This window comes from Varanus komodoensis, unplaced genomic scaffold, assembly GCF_004798865.1.
Source record: "Varanus komodoensis strain SLA01 unplaced genomic scaffold, ASM479886v1 scaffold2, whole genome shotgun sequence".
Taxonomy (NCBI): domain Eukaryota; kingdom Metazoa; phylum Chordata; class Lepidosauria; order Squamata; family Varanidae; genus Varanus; species Varanus komodoensis.
Genome location: NW_025335568.1, coordinates 3,993,314 through 4,014,243, shown reverse-complemented (window position 1 = coordinate 4,014,243; position 20,930 = coordinate 3,993,314). Strand labels below are relative to the sequence as shown.

General features: G+C 51.9%; 1 protein-coding gene across 1 annotated transcript in view; it reads right to left on the bottom strand.

Moving 5' to 3' along the window:
- Positions 1 to 732: 732 nt before the first annotated feature.
- The window catches only part of SLC4A11 (solute carrier family 4 member 11), a 146,302-nt gene continuing 126,104 nt past the window's right edge, over positions 733 to 20,930 (bottom strand). Inside the window, exons 14-20 of the mRNA XM_044428340.1 lie at positions 19,733 to 19,949; positions 16,690 to 16,796; positions 14,434 to 14,602; positions 13,309 to 13,482; positions 9,525 to 9,720; positions 5,663 to 5,832; positions 733 to 3,891 (exon numbers count right to left, since the gene is read on the bottom strand). Of these exons, the coding sequence (XP_044284275.1) occupies positions 3,828 to 3,891; positions 5,663 to 5,832; positions 9,525 to 9,720; positions 13,309 to 13,482; positions 14,434 to 14,602; positions 16,690 to 16,796; positions 19,733 to 19,949 (1,097 nt within the window). The 3' untranslated portion in view covers positions 733 to 3,827. The remainder of the gene's footprint in view (positions 3,892 to 5,662; positions 5,833 to 9,524; positions 9,721 to 13,308; positions 13,483 to 14,433; positions 14,603 to 16,689; positions 16,797 to 19,732; positions 19,950 to 20,930) is intronic.

Sequence of the window (20,930 nt, the reverse complement as noted above, 5' to 3'; positions counted from 1 at the left end):
TCCTTGGCCAAAACAAACAAAGACATTCGGCCTCAGACAGCTCCTGTTTGGCAAACTTCACACTAAGGGAGCTAAAAACACCGGCCCGAGACCTCAAGACCCTTCTGACAAGCAGAATGCTGCTGAGATAACCTCCTCTTTCCGGCATTCAATCTTTGGCAAGATTCACACACGACACCCTGCAACTATCCGGAGAGCTTGTAGGAAAAGCAGTTAGTATTTACATTTTACATTCTGTTTTAACCTTCACAGTGGTACTCGAAGTGCAGAATTTGTCCTGTTTGTGACAGATCCACTTCCTTTGCTAGTCTGTTTCCTGGTTATCTGAGCTGAGGTCAGCAGAAACAAGAGATGAGAGGGAGGGAGGGGGCTGTTTACGGCAGGAAAGGAGGACAGGGGGCAGGGAAACGCACTGCTGGCATGTTTCCTTCGGAGCCAAGACATGTTTGGAGCAAGCCCGACTTCTGGCCTGCGACCCGTTTATTCACACAAGGACCAATGTTTTGCTGAGAAGTTACTGTCCTCCGTTGGTATATTTGCTTTCCTGCACACATCTGCCGTTACTAAAACTCGGGGAGGTCATGGATCGAGAAGAAGATGCAAGAGATGCATGCTGCTGAAGGAGATCGGAATAGGAGGCGCTCCGTGGTTAGCAGCCCAGTCCTCTGCAGGATGGATCCCCTGCATCAAGCAGAAAAGAAGCCCCACAATTCCCAGCATTCCCCTGCCCGTCACGCTGGCAGCGAGTTTTTGGCCTTGTAGGACTTCTAAAAATATGCGCAGGATTGCACCCTCCATCAGAAAACCAGGAGCAGATTTTTTATCCCAAAGCTGCTGCAACTGCCAATGGTTACCTTTTGCAAAAAGGCGTCTGCACTACAACTGGGTTTGCAACTGGCAACTCTACGGACTACAATTACACTGTACGAAGGGTCTTTCCTGAGAACCGTGGCTGAAAGCCAACGGCAGGCTGCATACAGCCTCTTCTAAAGGTGTCTGAAAGCATTACTTGAGAACATTCCAGGACTTCCCTTTGGTATTTCAAGGTTATTTTCATGGAAGTTTACACATGCTTACATTTCCTCTTGTGCCATCCACGTTAAACTTTGAAAGAAACCCACACGGCCCTTTTGAATCTGCGTTAGGAAAGTTTTACAACACTTCCTCCCGCAGAAGTGAGGGTGCTGAAGCTTCTCGTTGCAGGAACGCCAGCGCTGCCCACTACCACCTCATCGACCCTCTGAGAAATGAGTCTCGGGGTCGCATGGCGCTACCTGCAAGCGATGGCCCTCACGTCCTCCCTGACTTGTGAGAATGGAGTCCCAGAGGACAGCCCCCTCTGCTACCAACGACAGAGGAACAGAGAGTCATTTGAGAAGCATCTTAATGAACCTCAGGTGCAAAAACTACCTTTACCTCAGCTATTCAGAGCAAAGCAAGTTCCTCGTTGTCTCTCCCGTAAGAGGTCCCTGTGAGCGAGCCGATTCCAGGCAGACCTGGGACTGGCCAGGCTGCGGACGTGCTCTGGAGCATCTGCCAGGTTTCTGGCTTGCTGAACGCAGGCAGCTCTGGTCCTTTACCATTTCAGAAAACCCGCATGAAAAGCCACCCAGAGGAGTCAACTGGTCGCTTTCTGCCCTGGCCTGGAGGCTGCCTCTGGTGTTCTGAAGACAGCCAGCCCACCCAAGGAGGACTTTGCCAGTGTCCAGCAGCTGCTCTTCTATCTGGGCTGTCCTTGGGCATCTCCCTGGAAAGGACGCTGTAGCCCTGAGAGTTCTCTCTGCTAGTTGTGCTTCCATCCTTATATCCAAGTCTCGGCTGACTGAAAATGTAGACCTGGGCTATCCCACAAGGAGGTCCTGCGTGCCCTGCAGACCTGGGCTATCCCACAAGGAGGTCCTGCGTGCCCTGCAGACCTGGGCTATCCCACAAGGAGGTCCTCCATCCGCTGCAGACCTGGGCTATCCCACAGAGAAAGTTCTCCATGCCCCTGCAGACCTGGGCTACCCCACAAGGGGCTCCTCCACACCCCTTCTGGCCCTTTCTGGTGGCAGCCCTGGGCCTGGTAGGTTGCTGGAACTCTCCTTCTCTGGGGGAACGACTGCCCCCAAGAACTAGGCTATACCAGGCTGAAGAGCAGGGCAGAATCTTTCCCTTTGACAGCTACTTATTTTTACATACACGCTTTCTAAAAAAGCACGAGGGAAACCCTCAAGGACCAGCAATTCCCCCGCTGGTGATGCAACACCCAGACGCTGGACGCACCCAGGCGCTTTTCACTTTGAATAATCAGCCCGTCAGCTGATGGAAACTTTTCAACCAACCGCCTGGCTTCTGGCACAAAACCGCCACTTTCATAATGAACCTTCCTAAATTCCCCCAGTCTTGGGGGAGAGGTTTCTCTGCCCCCCACAACTGAGGAATATGAGGCAGGAGAGGAAATCTTACATGCCACCAGGGATTTTTCACAGCACTTTAGAAAAAGGGCCCAAAAAGGGCCCGATGGTCATTAGGAGCCATAATATATAAAAACAGACATCGGGGACATGCAGATTCTTCCAGAATATAATGTAATGTTTTGTGGGGAGAAACAGGAAGGTCAGCTACAAAACTGAGCAGTGCCAAGACAAGGAACAGAAACACGACCCAGGCAAAAACAGCAGCAAAGCGAAACTGGAACTAAGCCCCCAACATTCACTATGTACTGTACAGTAAAATTAAATCCATCGCGGTAAGCAAAACTGGTGGAGTTAAAGGGCGAGGAAGAGTGAGGAATGAACAAGCATCTCGACCTGTGTGAACAAGGAAAAGAACGGAATGGGAGAAACAAGGAGGAAGGCCGGTGGGCAGGAAGGAAGGAGACAGACAGAAGTGGAGGAAAAGATACAGTACATATTAACACCGATTGCACAAAAACCCTTTCAGTTTCCGGAAAGAACAGGCATTGATATCCAGTACGTTTATATGCAAAATATATACACATATCTAGATCAGCTATGTATATATGTACACATAAGTAGTACTGTACACACACAGGGGAGGGGAGCGGGAATTCACCAAGACTCAGTGCCTGGTTCAAACCGTTGCCACTGTGCCGATCTACGCTTCCAAGTCGGGATGCTCTGTAAAACAGAAGTGGTTTGGGTGACTCCCAGGTGCCTCTGGTTCCAGTCGAGACGGGAGCTTCCTTCACATCGCCAAGTGTGTGGATCCATACCCTTAAGCTACGGGATGCCCCTGAATTTACAGGTTTTGGGTGACAGCTGTACCAAACCCGTTTGATCTTCCGGCATTTGCTGCCTCTACACTGATCAGTCGTCTCCTCATTTCTAATGCCCGTGACACCAACTCGTCAACAAGGAATCTTTTATTTAGCGTAAGATCAGTTTAAGGGTATGGAGAAGTTGAGAAACGGCTATAAAGCTCCAAACATACAGTAATTCTGTCAAATCAGAAGAGGTCATGACTATTCCTCTTGCAGAAAAGCAGAGTTTTGGGAAAAAGATCAAAAGTGTATAAAAAAGGGGACAGCTTCCCCTAAAACAAAGAAGCAGGTAGCTGTTCCAAACCTGTGTCTTTGGGATATCCGTAAAGCTTGCTTGCCTCTCAGCTCAGGAGAGCGCTGATCCCCCGCTCCCGGCCCTCCCAAAATGTGGGCACTTGGTCGGACTCTGGCAACACACTTCTGGGGAGCGGTTGCACAGAGGCTCCGAAGTCACAAAGGTTTGAGGACAAACCAACATCTAGGAGTAGCTTGGCCAGGCGTCAGTTTCCTTTCCGTTCAAGGAGGGCGAGAAGCGTGCTGAGGCCCAAGAGGCGCTGTTCCCCTAGTGCTCGGCGTCCATCGCGTCCAAGTATTTCGCTTCGATGATCCTGGGGAGCAAGTTGTACCTGGGGCGGAGGAGGAGGGCTAATTAGTCTTTCCGAGTCTTTCTCCTGCATCTCTTTGCTGGGACGCCTACATGACACTTTGCAGGAGAGGAGCTCCTCGGTGGAGACCCTGTGATTACAGAATGCCCTCCAACCGGTGGGGTGGACACTGGCTTCATCGGAGCATCTGCTTCAGACTTTTATTTATTTGAAACTTTCCTATACCCTCCCATCACAAACGTTTACATCAACATTCGTGAAATAAAATAAAAATAAAAGGTATCACAGCATCCAGTATTCAGTGTAAACCCACAAATTAAAGCAATTTAACAATGAAAATATTGGGAGAATAAAGAAGTCACCCAAGTCTTGGTTCTTCTACACTGTAGCTTGGCTTGGCTTTGATGGGGTTGCCTGGGTCACTAGTCCTGATTATTATATTGTCGTGGTTTATAATGCATTGTTTTCGTTACTGCACTGCACCCCGAGAGCTCTCCATATACGGCGAGTTAGAAATATTTCAATAAATCAAGTAATAGTGTTAGGCCATGTGGTTCGTCAGAGAAGGCTCCCCGTTGAAAAAAAGACGAGCCCCTTGGGGTCACACTGAAATGTTGCAACAATTACCGTTTCCCCGAAAATAAGACCTAATCAGAAAACAAGCCCTAGCATGATTTTTCAGGGTGCTCATAATATAAGCCACACCCCAGAAATAAGCCCCAGTTAAGATCATCAGCCGGACAGATGCATTTAGTATGTCTGCTGCAACACAATTTGGGGTTTGGAAAGTTAAGACGATGTTCCAGAAGATGATGACATGACTGTCCTTGAATAAACATAGATTTTTGTACATGAATAAATGCATAAATGTAGATTGTTGTACACAAAAAATAAGACATCACCTGAAAATAAGCCCGAGTGTACCTTTTGGAGCAAAACTTAATATAAGACCCGGTCTTATTTTCGGGGAAATATGGTAGGACCCTCTCTGCAAGTGACCCTCTCTCCAAGTGCGGTGGGTTGCATCAAAGAGTAGATGCGTTGAAATGGCTGCAGCCTGAGTTAGACTCACACGGGATGGAACCCAGTAGAACCCCAGGCCATTCAAAACCCTCGTTCAACGTTTCTCGACCAAGGAGCAGCCAAGGGGAAAGGACCATGGGCCACGGGTAAGCGGGGGAAGTGGCAAACTGCTCATTGCCCTCAAAGGCTTATGTCGAGAATTATAGGGTGGGCATTGGGAATGCCAGGACTCCTGAAGATTTAGGGCTGGGGCAAACCCCCCTGGAACCCGTCCTCTGGCACCCACGGACGTCCTCCAGTGCTCGCCCAGGTGCTGCAAAGCTAGCTGAGCCAAGAGGAAGCCTGCGAACGTCAGGAGCGCCTGCAGGCAGCCGGATCCGGAGCGGCGAGTGGCCGCTGGCTGCTGTTCTGGGCCACCAACGTTCCCCCGGCCTGCTGCCGCCGGAGATGGCGCACGGCACCCAGAAGCATCGTTCGTGCCGTGCGTGGGACCCCATTCCCGCCAGGAACGTGGACGCTGCGCAGTGGCGAAGCGGGCCGGAGCCTGGGGAGCCAAGCCCTCGGGATCTGGTGGATTCCTCACACTTTCCTAGCTGGGTCCTCTCAACAGGCTGCCGGCCAGCCCAGCAGGGAAAAAACCCAGTCTGGCCACTGCCGCTCACCTGGGCAGGTGGCACACTTAACCCACGGGGAGACTGCCGAGCGGCCGAGCCCAGGAAGGGCAGGGCCTGCGCAAAGCCACGCCACAGCCGGCGGCACCGGGACGTACCTGATGGGGATCATGCCGATCATGATGAGCGGAAAGATCATCTTCATGTACGGGAGAGGGGACATCCCAAAGCCGCAGAGGATGAGGAGCTGGAGGACCTGCAGGCCCGTGAAGTAGTGGATTTTCCTCTGGGGGACCCGGCGGATGTAATGCGTGGGCGGGTAGGCCGTCTGGAAGGGGAGTAAAGCGGAGCGTCCACCAGAAGGGCAGGGAACGGGCAGGACAAAGGGCACGGCGCACACGCAACACGCACAAACGGGGGCATGGACACGCACGGCAGCCACTCGCTAAACGCGTGGCTGCAGACCAACGGTGCAAGGTTCTCCTATTGCCGTCTCTTCAGCCATCATGGCTTCCCCCATAGAATTCTGGGACAGCAACTGGAACTACAATTCAAGGAACTACAATTTCTGGGATTCCTTCGGGACAGGGAATGACTGCTGGACCAGCTCTGGGGGATGAAAAGAAGGCCTCCAGGTATTTGGGGTGTATGCTCCTAGCATTCCTGACCATTGGCCAGGCCAGAAGGGGCTGCTGGGAGTTGCAATCCAACCCATCTGCACCGCTGTAGAAGTGAACACAGTTGCTAAAGCAGCGTTAGGTGGTCCTGGTTAAATGTTTGCCAAGCCACTAAGTTCTGAGTGATGATAGAGGATGTACAGAAAATATAATTTTATCTTTCTATCTATCACGTTTGTATGCCCCCCCGCAGAGCCAAAGGCTCTCTGGGTGCCTCACAGAGCAATATAAATATATTTTAAATACAGATAAATTGGCAGAATGTATCCATTTATATCGGAAGCAACACATTTTGAAAACATCGTGAGGACTGAAGGACCAGAGCTCCCTGCAACTCAAGAGCTGCAAATGTAAGATAACGATTCATTCATCCAAACACTCCCATCCCCTGTCCCACCATGACAACTGGGGGGGGGGGGCTGTGCCTATGCCAGTGGGGCTCTTCACCCATTGCAGCTTTTATCCTGAGCATCATATTTATTTTTAATTTCTATACGACCCAATTGCTGAAGCACCCCCTGGTGGCAAGCTTTGGGGTAAACGTATTTTGGAACAGGGTTGGACGCTACCGATAGTGCTAGAATCGGTAAAAGGAATCGCTCAAAGGAAAAGCGGCAGGAGATGAGGAACGCACATGGCGAAGAGGCCGCTCCGTCCCCTGCGTAACCATCGGAGCCTCTTCATCAAGGCCACACAACCAGGGCTGCCCGGGAGTTCGCCAGGTGGGAACACGCCACTTCTGACGGGAAAGGGGGCTGCGGATCGAACCGGCTCGCTCTTGGATTCTCTGCCTAGACGTTACGGCAGAATCCGCACGCAAATCTTTGGAAGGTGGACGGGAATGTTCTCCTTTTGCCGTGACAATTACCCTCAAACCATTTCTGTTCAAAAGTGTGGGGTGGCATCTCCCCAACCCCCCCAGACCATTGGGATCAACTATTGTAGAATATAATCTAGGCATGTCATGAGTGGAGCCGGCTGGAGGGGGTCAGACTAGATGGCCCGGGAGGGTCCTTTGGACTTGCGCTGTTTCTGTTTCTCAAACATACACACACACACTGCTTAGCAGGCCAGGAGGGATGCCTGCAATTCAGACCAGGAAGTGGCCATCTCGCCTGCTGTTGGACTGCGTAGAATCTTGGGCCCTCTGGCCAAATTCAGCCTGCGCGGGGTTCCGATTTGGCCCGCCAGGCTTCGCAAAATGGCCATGCCTTCCCCTGGCCCATCCCCGGTCCTCCGATGGCTGTCCCGTGGGCTTACTGGCTGCTGCCATTTGCTCACCTGCTTGCAAAATGCCTCTTCCAAGGCTGTGTCCGCAGTTGCTTATCCTGGCCTCCCCACTTTGCCTCCAGCCCCACCCAACAGGGGGGCAGAGCTCCCAGAAGCTTTGCTCCCAGCATGGGCTGAAGACACCCCTGCGTTGGATGAACCACCCCTTGCAGTGAGACCAAAGGGAATCCGTGCCCAGGTCCAAGGTGCGGAGCGCTAGGTTTGCACGGTTTAGAACCAAGTGCCAACTCTACCAGATATTCTGCCGCCCAGCCGCATCCTGTGAGCGGCTTTGATGTGCTCGCAGAGAAAGCGAGAGCTGGAGTCCGGATTCCCACACCTGCCCAGCTGCTTCCTTCAGGGCAACCCCCTGGGGGCGTGTGCCTCACAGCTGCTCCTCACAAGCCCCTCTCTGCTACGCTGCCCCTCCAATTCGTAGCCGTTGTGGCGTGCCAAAAAGCCAACCTGGCACCACGAAGAAGTCACGGGACGGACTGTGCAGCCACTCAAAGGCCACCACCAGTGAAATGCAACTGGTAATGCTCGTCACAGGGGCTGGTCCTGGTTAGGGTTAGGCTACCCTACCTCACAGGGAGGTTGTGAGGCTGAAAATGGAGTGGAAAGGCGCTTCATGTGCCGCCGTGAGTTCCTCGCAGGAAGGATATAAACGCAATGCGATCACAAAACCTTCAGTGATCAAGAGTACGGATAATTTCTGCTGTGAGGATGCAAAGTCTTGGACTACGAGGCTTGAGGCTGGCAGCATCCCAAAGGCAGTGGCCAGGATCCAGAATTTGTGATGTATGAAACCTGCTTCAAGATGCGCTTTTGTTTTTCTGGACTTAGCTGATTTGTACCTTCTTAGACCCAAATGCAGTCTGAGGTCAGCAACCCTTAATTTTATCTTGCGATGCATCCCCCTCCCCCTTTTTTAAGGGGAGCACCCAATGGGTACACATTTTAAAAATACCTGAAGAAAAATGTGTGTATTTCCTAAATGTGCACACACATGCGCTCTGGTCCATGTGGGCATAAACCCCAAAAGTGCACACTTAAAAATATGCACAGATGTGCACCCACTGATGTGTACTTCTGAAAAATACCAGTATGGTATCACATTCTCACATACAAGAGCATGCGGACAGAATGGGAACGGCTCTCTACCGTTTGACTATCGTGGCAACCGAGGGCCCCAAGTCCAGGGGCTTGCTCTAGAGGCCGCACAAAGCCCATCCCGAAATGTCTTGGACACCCAGGAATGGCCCCCAGTGCAGCTTGCGAGCAGAAGCAGGCAAAACCCCGGCATGACGGAACTTTAGGAAGGCTCAGGGAGCTTCCTCTGCGGACAAGCCAACCCATCTCATCCCTCCTGCAGACAGACAGAAGACGTCCCACTGCGAGATGGACTGCCGGGCTGATGGATTGGCTGCAGGTCGAGAGAGGCTTTTTCCGTGTGGCGCGTTTCCTGCAGTATCGATCCGTCTCTCTCTCTGCCGGCCTCTCAGCTACTTCCCCACACAAAGCCTCAGTGGGCACGGGGACTGCATATGCCATCGAGCAATCCTGACGGCAGTGGGCGAGTTCCCATCAGACCGGCCCCACCGGGTGGGACTTGGGCTGAGCCGAAGGGAAGACCCACACGATCGAAGCTGTCTGCCTGCTTCCGCACCGGCTCATGCTGGGCGGGTGCAGCATCCCTGGCGCGCCACTCAAAGGCTGCGGGCTGCTGGCCGCCCCTGCAGTCGTGAGGTCCTTGGAGGATCGCGGGCGCGCCAGGAGGGGAAAGCTCCCCTTCCCCACCCCTGGAGCAGAGGCCTGGGGTTTCTCTGGCTGGCACCCCCCAGGTGGCAACCTGCCCAGCGCCTGCCGGGGAAGCTCATTCAAGCCACAGACAGGGTGTGAACGAGGGGGGGAAGGAGGGGGGCCATGGAAGCACCCGGGGGCTATTTAATGGCAGTGTTTTGCAGGCGGTGGCAATCAACTCATGATTATGAGCTTCCTCAGGAAACTGAGGCTGGAGGGCTGCCTGGCCAGAGCGCTGCGTCCCGCCGGCCGAGCTCCGTGGCACGCTTACCTGTTCTTTGAGCAGCAGGGCCACCCTCTCGAAGAGCTGGTTGCCATCGATGGAGGTCAGGGCGATGTAGAGGAAGAGCCCGTAGAGCACGGGCTTCGGGATGAGCTGCAGGGGGAAGGGCAGCAGCAGGAGCGACAGGCCCACCAAGAAGTTGGCCGCCAGCGTCGTCAGCCGGGTCTCTTTCACGCTCACGATCCTGGCCAGAGACAAGGCGCGAGAGCGGGCGTCACTGGGCAGAGAGGTGCCCGGCTCTGCCCTCGCAGAGCAGAGCAGCGGGGAATCGCGAGACTCTGTGCACGCGCCCCTGGAACACCGGCCCGTCAAGGGACGGGGCTGGCCGAGCGAGTGAGGACTCCAAACCGCACCGCTTTGCACGCCCCTCCCGCTGCCCCGGGCGCCCTGATGCGCCACGGAAGGCAGTGCACGCTTCGAGGCAAGAGGCGTGTGATCTGCAGGTACGTGCGACGTGTCCTGCACATCACAAGTGTTTTCGCAATTCTGGGCTTTTCTGATCAATCAGCTATCCACCAATCTTATTTTACTCAAGACCAGGGTGAGTCAGATACTCCGAGCAGCTCTGGAATCACACAAGATGAACCAAGTATTCACCCCACCCCCCAGGAATGCTGTTTTCCTCCCTTCTGCCTTTAAGCAAGCTTATAACCATTAAAGCGCAATGGCAAACATGGATATGGAAGCATTCAGGAGGAACCTCCAAGGCCAGTGTGAGGCTAAACCAGATTTCCAGCTGAACAAGTAGGGAGCTGTGATTCTCCACCCGGGTCTCTGCTCCTGTGATGAGGAAGGAGCAGCTCTGAACAAATTGCACGGTCCCATTTCTCTTGCCGCAGAATTGCTGCGCTTCCAGTCCGCTTGGCTCCAGCTATTCCCTCCGTCATTCCCCATCTTCAGAGCTTAAATCTAATTCAAGTCATTTGCAGCCTGCAAAACGAAAATATCTCCAAGCAGCCCAAATCCTCCTTCCTGCCTTTTAATCCCTTCCTAGCAGCAGCTAACTTGATTTTGGAGTGCCTGGATTTCTCTCCATTTTGCGGCATCCCCAAAGAGAAGAAAATTTGAGTTTCTCAAAGAGAAGCTCAGCGGAAACAAGGCCGGCAACTCTTTTTGCAAAAACCTGTTGCCCCAGGTAACCATATGCTGTGAGCGTCTTCCGGATGACCTGATTGGTATCTCAGAACAAGACTGTGTGAAGCCTGCATTAGAAGCAACCGTGTGGATTACACACATCGCTTCGTGACAGGTTGCGAAGGGGGGCTTGTGACATTCTGCTTAAGGAAAAAATCACTGTGTTAATCAGCGTTACTACTTTACAAAGTGTCCCTCTGGAAGCTCCTCCATTCAGCTGCAGGTGAAAGAGGCCCGTTCAGGCAACCCGGCCAACCTGGCTGAAAGCATACTTCATTCTTCAAAAGTAAATTGTGTGTGCACATGTGTGGAATTGCTGCATCCGGCTTCTGAAGCATCGCTCAACGCCCAGCTATTCTCACCTGCACACTCAAGGGGCAAGGAAGCTGCCTGCTGCTGGGGAACATGGGAAGGAGAGTGCCGTTGCACTCAGATCCTACACCTGGGCTCCCCGCAGACAGCTGGTTGGCCATCGTGGCGACAGATGTTTCATGATGCGGCTCCAATTCCCATGCTCCACAGCCAGAGTGGCCTTTTGCTGTGGCTAATAGGAGTGGTGTTCCAACACATCTGGAGGAGAGGAAGCTGGCGGAAATGAGCCAGGCCCGGTGAGGAATGGCGCATCGAAGGCCCTGAAGCAGGTCCTGAGTGCACAGGTAAGCTCCTTCTCACCTTCCCCTGCAAACAGGAGCCGGCGGACTACCCCTCCCCCCCCCCGAAGGGTCTACCTAGCCTTTGTGATGTCACAACAGAGCCCTTGATCAAGCCATTTTTCCCCAGCCCCTTTAATTCCCTATCAGAGCGAACCATGTTGACCAAAACGAAGGCGCCGCACCGGGGCGCCCCCTAGTGGCCACTGGATTTTTTGAAAAATTATCTGTTTATGACCAAGCCGGGTTTCCGGATTTGCTGCTGCTTGTGGATACGTTTTCTCTGCAAGGCAAGCGGCTCTCTGCAAGCATTCCAAACTCTCCGGTTTGTACGGACACAGGGCACAACTCCAGAGCGGTGGGGTCTCCGTCCCCCACTCCGAGGACACCGAGTCACACAAAACAGAGAAGGGGAAGCCCGCTTTTCTGCAGCTGCCTCCAAACCTCTGCGACTCTTTCCCTCGACGGAAGGGCCTCCCGCGCTTCTGTTGCTCCCTTCAAAGCCAGGAGCCCCCACTTCTCTCGCTTCCTCTCCCACCTTCCCGCCGTGCTTCCGTTTCCTCATTTTCTCCTCCCGCCCCTGCACACCTCTCCCTCGGGGCTTTTAATAGCCTGCCGGCCTTGTCTACATGCAAGGCTTCCGGATGCAGGGCGCATCGCGGCTACCATCTGCAGCAGCAAAATCCATCTTTCCTTTGATTGATCTGACCCGTCTCCGATTATTTTGAGGCTACCTTTAATGGAAGAGGACAGTGTCTACCCCTCCCCATTGCCCCCCCCCCCCAATTACATGATAGAGACAGGCAGATAGTATGATAAAAGCCTTGTTTGGAAGCAGCCTGGCTTTAGGTTTGCCCGGAATAGTGAATATTATCAAATGGCCCACACGTCCACGCTTGGGGGAATGCTGTTGAAAGCATGGAGACTGACTTTCTAACTACTTGCTAACTAGTTTGGTTAGAAACTTACCCCTCCACCCCTGGGCAGAGTGAGCTCAGTATCCCAGGAAATGGGGAGTTATGTTCAGATGACTCCAGTCCTCCGTCAGCTTCACTGGCTTCCCATTGAAGTCCGGGCCCAATTCAAGGTGTTGGTGATGACCTATAAAGCCCTAAACGGCTTGGGTCCTGGCTACCTGAACGAGCGCTTATGTCCATATATGCCCGCCCGCCCCCTGAGATCTGCGGGAGAGGCCCTTCTCCGGGAACCCTCTGTGAAGGAAATTAGGAGGGTAGGTACTCGGAGGAGGGCTTTCCCTGCAGTGGTGCCCAATCTATGGAACGCGCTCCCCAGAGAGGTCCGCCTGGCGCCGTCGTTATTTGTTTTTCGGTGCCAGGCAAAGACCTTTTTATTCAAACGTCATTTTAACTGTTAATAGTATTTATTTATTTTATTCTTTGGCCCGGGCAACTTATTTTATATTGTTAACTTATTTTATATGGTTAATTCATATCATTTTAATGGATTTATGTTGTGAGCCGCCCCGAGGCTTCGGCAAATGGGGCAGCATAGAAATTTTCTAAATAAATAAATAAATAAAAATAAATGCTGGAGGGCAATACCAGGGCACCCGTACTTTTCTAGAATCCCAGACGGCTGGGCTGGTTCAGGATGAAGGAGAAGAATCAGCTCTTACTACTATCAAACTTGGGACTCTTTTTATTATTGGCTAGAGAAACGGGACTTCGTATAAATTTAAATATGTTTTTAAGTTACCATAAATGGAAAAAAAAATGTGGGGGCTGCCCCAGCAGGTCCGATGTTTCTGAGGATTGGTGCTGTTTTTAGTTTTTCTTTGTGTTTAGGATTATAATTTCAAATAAAACTTATTCAAAAGAGAGAGAGAGAGAGAGAGAGAGAGAGAGAGAGAGAGAGAGAGAAGGATCAGCTCTTTATGTGGAGAGGGGGTCAAGAATGTGGCAGCTGGATTTTTACAATGGGGTTGCTCCTTGGAGCAGAGACCAAGCCAGATGGTTGCCCCGACTTACGTTTCGTAGATGTGCCCGTTCTCGACCCGCTCCTCGACGTAGGCCAGCGCACGGACGTGCATCGGCGAGTGAGGGAAGGCAGCGTGGATCCAGGGCAGCCCGAAGACGGACAGCCCTGTGTTAATCAGGGCCACGAGGAGGAGGTCCCAGTGGTAAGCAGTTCCCTTGACTAACCTGAAAGAAATCCCTGTTAGCAGTGTTTTAACCACAGAATAGCAGCGCTGGAAGGGGCAGCCGCGAGCTCATGGCAGTGAAAAGGGAGGCTTGCTGGAGGAGGTGACTCATGCGCCAGCCCTGGTCGGGGACACGCAGGATGTACATCTGGCTTGTGGGATTGTGGAGCTGGCACAAATGTGCTGAGCATCAAAGGCTGGCTGGCAAAGAGATACAGGTGCATCCTGGGACGGGTTTCGCTGTTGCGCAGTCCCACTCCGAATGCAAAAGCAGCTTTTCCTGGAGCAGAACGGGGTCGACCTAATCCTTCCCCCCTTTCTTTAACACAGGTAGGGAAATCCTTCTGTTGCCCTGACCAAAACACTGACCACTCTACAGTCAGCACTGGGCGAAGTAAACGGACTCTTGCTATATATACTGCTTCAAAATGTGTGTGGATTAGTTGTTTGTAATCCATGCAACTGCTGAGAAGAAATGCTCTGTCTTTATTTAAGGACATGATTTTTCTGAACCATCATTTGCTAGCACTACGGAGCGGGAAGTCAACAAGCCAGCTGTGCTACTGTCCTTTTAACTGGTTACTGAGTTAGCAGCTCGTGCTTATAATTTTTAGAATGCGATTTTAGTGGCTTCGATCCTGATTTGTAGGGGAAAGGTAAGAGATAAAAATTACACAAGAAATGGGGCAGGCGGGAAAGCGAGCTCTAATTCAGGAAGATGTGAAAGGTCCGCAGGCCTTGTTTCTTTCCGAGCACACACGAGCTTTCACCTTAGGCATTGCTTTAATCAAAACCAAGGTGCCAGAATACTAAGTATCTAGTCCTCATGCTTAAGGGAGCAAAAGCTGGCTAGGATGCTCCCACCGCTCTCTCTGTGGCCATCGGAGGCTCGAAGTGGAAGAACTATCAACAAAGGCAGTGAAACCGATGCGATTACGGACAAAAGCTATACCTGTTCTCTGGGGCATTTGTGAGGGACGCCACAATGTTCTGCTCGATGAAGAAGAGCATGGACAGCAGGAACCCCAAGCCCATCGCGCTCATGACGGGTCCGACGGAGAGATCCCAGAGAGGCGCCAGCACAAACAGGCTCTCCGACTGGTTGTAGTTGAATTTAGACACTGCAAAAGCACAAGCACAAGAAGGCTGCCTCACCAGAGCCGGCCTGGAGACTCCCGTGGGAAGGCTTGGAGGACGCTCGGTGTGTGTGAATCCAGAAAACAGGCTGTGGGAACCCACTCACTGCCGGGGGCCTGGACCTCCTCGCTTACTGTTCACAGTTCTGGTCTGCACTGCAGAGGGTGGAAACTGGGCCTGCCTACTTGATTACGGGCCGGGGCAACGCGCTGGCTGCGCGGCATCACCGTACGGCAGTCGGTCGGCTGCTGCATAGCCCATTTCCAAGACTGGCGCTCCAGGCAACAGTGCCGTTTGGTCAAGGTCTCTCCAGACCCCTCCGAGTTCCTCGATGGGGAACCAACACCAGACCTCCCCCTTCCACCCCTAAACCCGCTCAGAACCCGCTCCTCAGTATCTATATTGCAGCCATCTAGCCAAAGAGGTGCCTCTCCTTGGACTGGACTGGACTGGCCTGGAACTGGCCAAAGAAGGAAGCCCTCCTGTACGGAGCGGGCAGAAGTTCAGTCCCTGAGTTCAGTACTGAGGATCTCCGAGTGCTTTGCGGTAAATCAGCAAGGACTGCTGATTCCCAATTATTTTACAAGAGGGGCAACAAAATTACCCCCTCGCCAATTATATGGGCGAAGTTAAGAAAGCTTGGGGCAAAGAGAGGCAGAGTTCTGTGAGCAAGGACGATGCTCGGCTCTCACTTCGCAAACTCAGAACTGATTCGAGGGCAAATCGTCCCTTAATTCTGCCAGACTTCCTGCATCGAGCTCCTGTTGCTAGGTCAGAGCGATGGGAAAAATCCCAGACAATCCTGTAAGCTCAGCCTTGTTCTCATAAACCTGCACACAACATGTTTTCTTCATTCTCTGAGCACGGGAAAAAGACCGTCTGTTGGGTGGCTTTTGGCTTTTTCTTGCGCAGGGGGATTGTGGCTTTGGAAACAACAGCAGCGACGGTGCGGCTCAGAACGTGGTTGATGGCATCAGGACAAAGAGCAGAGTTAAATCTTTCATCCCTGCAATCCCGTAGCAGCTGAGGCATTTCTGAAGGCCATCCTTTGAAGGCTACGCAATGGGGATTTGGCGCGCTGGAGCTCGCGCTTGACAGGTGGCACGGGAGCAAGTGCCATTCAGGAAATTGCCGCGCACACAGAAAAACCGGCCACTTTCCCATTCTGAATGGATGGAATGCGGGTCGCTGGGGGGGGGGGGGGGACAGAGCAGGCATTTCTTAATTTGCTCCGATTCATTTCCCATCCGCGTCATCACGAGGACAAGTGATTACTGTCTCCTTTCTCCCTTCCTGATTTGGAAAAGGTGATCCATTGAGCCAAGGGGACGCTGGGTAATTTTTAAAAATTGCCTTGTGTATCTGATAATCCTACCAGATGTTCCAAACCATTAGCACGTTTTAATTAGGAAAATATAAAGTAGCAGGGGAAAAAGCGCAGGTCAAAAGCATCGCCACTTGCATCTGCTGACAGTACTTCCTGCCTCCCATAATTATGTAGCCCTTTTGTTCCCTGCCACAATAATCAAAGGGATCAACTCTTTAATGAGGGAGAAAGAAAGCCATTTTAATTACATTAAAAATAAATTACAGAAGGGAATAACTCTCAGGACAAAAAAGTCTGTTAAGACCAGCTCATTTGATTAGCTCAATCCACGAATTAATCCTGACTGTGAACTTGGGGTGTAATTAAACAGGCAGGAGAGGCCAAATGTTCACACTTTGGGGTTTTGGAAACTCTTCAGAGTGTGGATTAAAAAAAAAAATGTTGCAGTTCATTGTTTGACCGGGATCTACTCAGGTAAAGGGAGTCTGTGGTTAAGATCTGTGCCTTTCTGAGCTTCTGCTATGATTCAAAAGAAATGTGTACATTTCAGAAATGCGCCTAAAAGGCAGAGCTTGGAAAAATGTGCACGAGCGTGCTTTAATCAATGGAAGAAAAAACTGGCCAGAACAAGTTTTGAGATGGGATTTTGGAGCTCTTCAGGACCAGGTGGGGGTTGTTGATTCTCAACACCCTGCCTTCTTCCTTTCTATTAGTAAACTAAGAACAGTAAAGATGTCAACTTACTTTTTATTTCCTTGAAGAAATATGATCCAATGATGGAGAAGGTTAGGACAGAAATGGGTAAGGCACAATCGGAAAGGATTTCGCGAACTCTGGCATGCAAATATGGGCTGGAACAATAGTGAAAAGTCTCGGTGAAGGCAAACGTAGAAGGTTTGTTCCAGACATTTAAAACATTGGGACTTGGCTCAGCTTTCTTCACACTTGGAAAAAGCTGCCAGGACCACACTATTTTATTTATTTGTTTATTTAAAACATTTCTATGCTGCCCCCATCGCAACAAATCCTCGGGGCGGCTCACAACATTCATATAAAATTAATAATTTAAAAACAGGTACCATCTCTGTTATATATATTAAAATCTATAAATACAATAATAATAAATTTACAGTTAAAATAACTTTTAAATAAAAAGGTCTTGGCCTGGCGCCGAAAAGCAAATGATGACGGCGCCAGGCGGACCTCTCTGGGGAGCGCATTCCATAGATGAGGCACCACCGCAGAGAAGGCCCTGCTCCGGGTACTCGCCCTCCTAATATCTTGGCTGCAGGTGCTCTGGACTCTGAAGACCCAGGCAGACTAGCTGTGCTACAGGCCACAGTCAGGGCCCGGAAAATCCTGGTAAATACCATGCATTTCCTCACAAATTTTCAAGAGTACAACCCTTGTTCTCTTCCTCCTTTTTCTATTAGTAGAAGGGATTTTACGTTATTTTAAAAAAGTCAGAGAAACCTGCAACCATCTTTTGTGAGTTGTACGGACTTGTGGACCAGTTTTGTTACTTTCTGTAATTTCACCCAAATTTAGTCATAGGGAAAAAAAAAAAACTGGCCAAACTCTCCCCCTCACCCAAAAAAAAACAAAGACTAAAGCAGGAAAAGGTGTACCTGGGGTGGATTCCTGCATTTCTACAAGTGCGAATGTGTTCAAATGTGTACAAAGACATTTGTGCAAAATCAGGTTCTATCCATGAGGCAGCAAGGAACGAACCCTGCCTGAAATTCTGCAAAATGCACACAGAATGGATTTCACTAAATCCATTCATCCGTGAACTACAATATATCTTATATTAACAGATATGGATATGCCACCCAGAGCTTTTTCCATCTTACTGTTCATTTTACCTCTCACGCACTGCTTCAGAAAAGCACACCGGTTTGACCCTGCTTGAAGGCTTCCTTCTGAGGATCGGCGATCCCTACACGTATCTCGTGAGGAGCTTTTCCATGCAAATGTGTTCACCACCTTTACAGAAACATGCCGGCGACTGCCACTAAAGTCTTTGCATCCAGGCGCCATTTTTCCGGCAGTTCGTTACGCATTCCTTCTGTGGTTTTATCCAGGCTTGGAACGCGTCGGGGTTTTCATGGGACTGAGAACGGAGAGGTGACGGAGGAACTGGGCTACTCCGCCGGCCTTTGTCGGACAGGGTTCCCTATTCCAGCCATGCGCCACTTCAGGCCCTCCAGTGCCGGACTACAGTTCCCATGATCCCCAGCCAACAAGGCCGTCAGCCCTCCTGACCGGGGATGATGAAGTTCTAGTGCGGCAAATATGGCGGAACCAGCTTGGGCCTTTGCTTATTCGCTGCCTCTTGAACGGCCCAGGCCAGCGACGGCGAACCTTTTAGAGACCGAGTGCCCAAACTGCAACCCAAAACCCACTTATTAATCGCAAGGTGCCAACACTGCAATAAAACCTGAAAATGGAGGTTTTAGTTTAGAAAAAGCAACTCAGCCAGTCAGAGCAACTATATATACATATATATCCTTGGCAGCGCACTGACCGGCCATGCAAAAGCTCGGACAAGTCGTGGCTAATGAGTCGCAGCACGTGACGTCGTCGCGTGGTGCCACTCCTCCTTTCCGAGCGTGCGCGTGGCCCCTGTGCATGCTGTTTCCTGATGCTCGGCTGCTGGGGCGATGCTGGGGTGGCTTGGCTCGCGTGCCGACAGAGAGGGCTCTGCGTGCCCGCTGTGGCACGCGTGCCATAGGTTCGCCACCACTGGCCCAGGCAATCGTGAGGGTGGGAGGGAAGAGAGGAGTTGCCAGGAGCCCCCTGCCCTTTGCTTCCCCACCTGCCGGGCAGGTGGTGAGGAAGAGGATGAGGAACAAGAGCAACTGGGGACTATGACGGTGAGCAGAGAGCCTTGTGGAGGGTGTGCTAAGGCCACGCGGCTAGGAATACTAGGAATCGAACGTGGGACATGCTGCATGCAAAGCGCATGGATTTCCACTAAGCTGTGATCCCTCCCTAAGGAATTACTCGAATGGGGCAACGGAGGAAGCTGCCTTCGAGTCGCCTACGTTGCACTTGGCACGCTAACTAGTGGCGGCTCAAATTTTCAGCCTTGCCACCCAAGATCTTCTTTAGACTCACGATGCCTCGAACTTGCTCAGCACAGAAAGCAGGAATCCAACCCCGAGCGATGCCATCATTTACGTCTCTGCACCTCTCTGCCTCCCACCACCCAAAGCTCTCGGAGCACTTCATGCAACACAGTAACTTGGTAACAACCAGCACAAACCCCTGAAGTTCAAAATGGAATGCAACCCACATCAAAAAGCAGTGTGAAATCCCACAGTTGTGCAAAGAGCAAACCATGCGCCAATGACATCACGAAAACGGGCGGACTAGAAAGTTTGGGGAAATAAAAAGGGCTCCACCGGGAGATGCAAATGCCCCACTGCAGTGCCAGGAAACCCTTCCTGGGGTGGGCGTTCCACAACTGAAACACCACCACTTAAAGGGACCGTTCCTTCTGGCAGGGACACCCAGCGCAACACTCCGGAGGGCGGCCTTAGGGTCTATATGGACAGAAGCGATCCTTCCGGTGCCCTGGCACAGGCTGTGTAAGGCCTTTGTGGGTTAATCCAGCACTGAACTGGGCATAAACAGGCTGGCTGGGAGCCCTCTCCTTCCCTGCAGTTCAGACTGCAAGAACGGGCATCGTGTTTATTTTCCGTTCTTCTAAGTGGAAGCGCAGGTAACTTTCAAACGACCCCTCGGCGGGGGGCGGGCGTGGAAGAGCGATGGACCGACGTACCTTTTCTTAAACTGGTACAGCGTGTGGCCCAGCCAGAGAGTGCCCAACATCAGCATGAGGCTAAGAACGGCTGTCTCCCGGTCGCAATGCGTGCCGGCCGCGGGGCTCTCGGTCTGGTTGGCCAGTGCCGACCGCTCCACGGACATGTTCAGCAGGAAGGTGGTATTGTTGATGGACATACTCTGCGGTCTCGAGATGTGGTAGTATTTTTTAAAAACTGCAACGGAGAGAAGAGAACAGAAGTGCTCTTGTTAGGGCCTATGGCATGCCTAGAAATGGCGGGCTGGAAGTTTTTTGTGTGTGCATGCAACAATTCCAACGTGCAAACACTCTTCCGTTCTCTCCAACGAGTTCAGGCAAGATGATCTTGGTAGGAATCTGGATTTATGCTGACCTCCGCTTGCAATGCACTCATCATCTTAAACTGCATTTCACCAGTGCAAGGAACCCGCAGCATCTCAGTGTCCCTCCTCTCCACTGTACTCTCACAACAACCCTGTGAGGTCCTGAAACCTCTGCACTTCCTCAGAGGCAGTGAGCCTGTGGACCAGTTGCTGGGGCAGACGGGCAGGGTGGGGGGAGGCAGTTGTGTGATTCTCACAGCTCTGAATGCTGCCGCCACGTGGACTCCAAGGCCAATCTTCCCCTCCCCAGAAGTACTGTGCAGCTGTGTGGGTTCTGCCCCTGCTCATCCAAAGACAAAGTGGCCTGATCCAGCTCGCCTTACCATCCCTAATGTAAGCTACAGAACTGCATCTTTGCGAAAAGCCTGTAAGTTTCGGAATTTGGGCCCAGGTCTCCAGAGCCCTAACCCAAATCTGAGACGCCAGCTCACACAGCAGCGTACAATTCTTCTCCTCCTCTACTTTGTATGGGGAAGGGCTGGCAGCGAGCTCCCACAGCCCCTCGCTTAGCCTGGATTTAGGATTTAATATCCACGGCTGCCTAGTTAGCAACTCGGGTCGGTGCAGCAACTGAACGGATCCCTCTGCACAGAACCGACTAAGGGTGTCCTCTGAACACCCCGGGCAGCTGCGGCGCCCTCACTGCAGCAGGACAGAGCTGCTGGAGGAGTTATTTAAGGCCTCCCCCCGCCCCCCGCCAGTCCCATCCGCCTTTCTTGTTTGCTTCAGCTGCTGCCGGGCGATTTCCTGCAAAGTGCAGAAGTCAAGATCAAACTGGAGTGCAGCTTACGGGC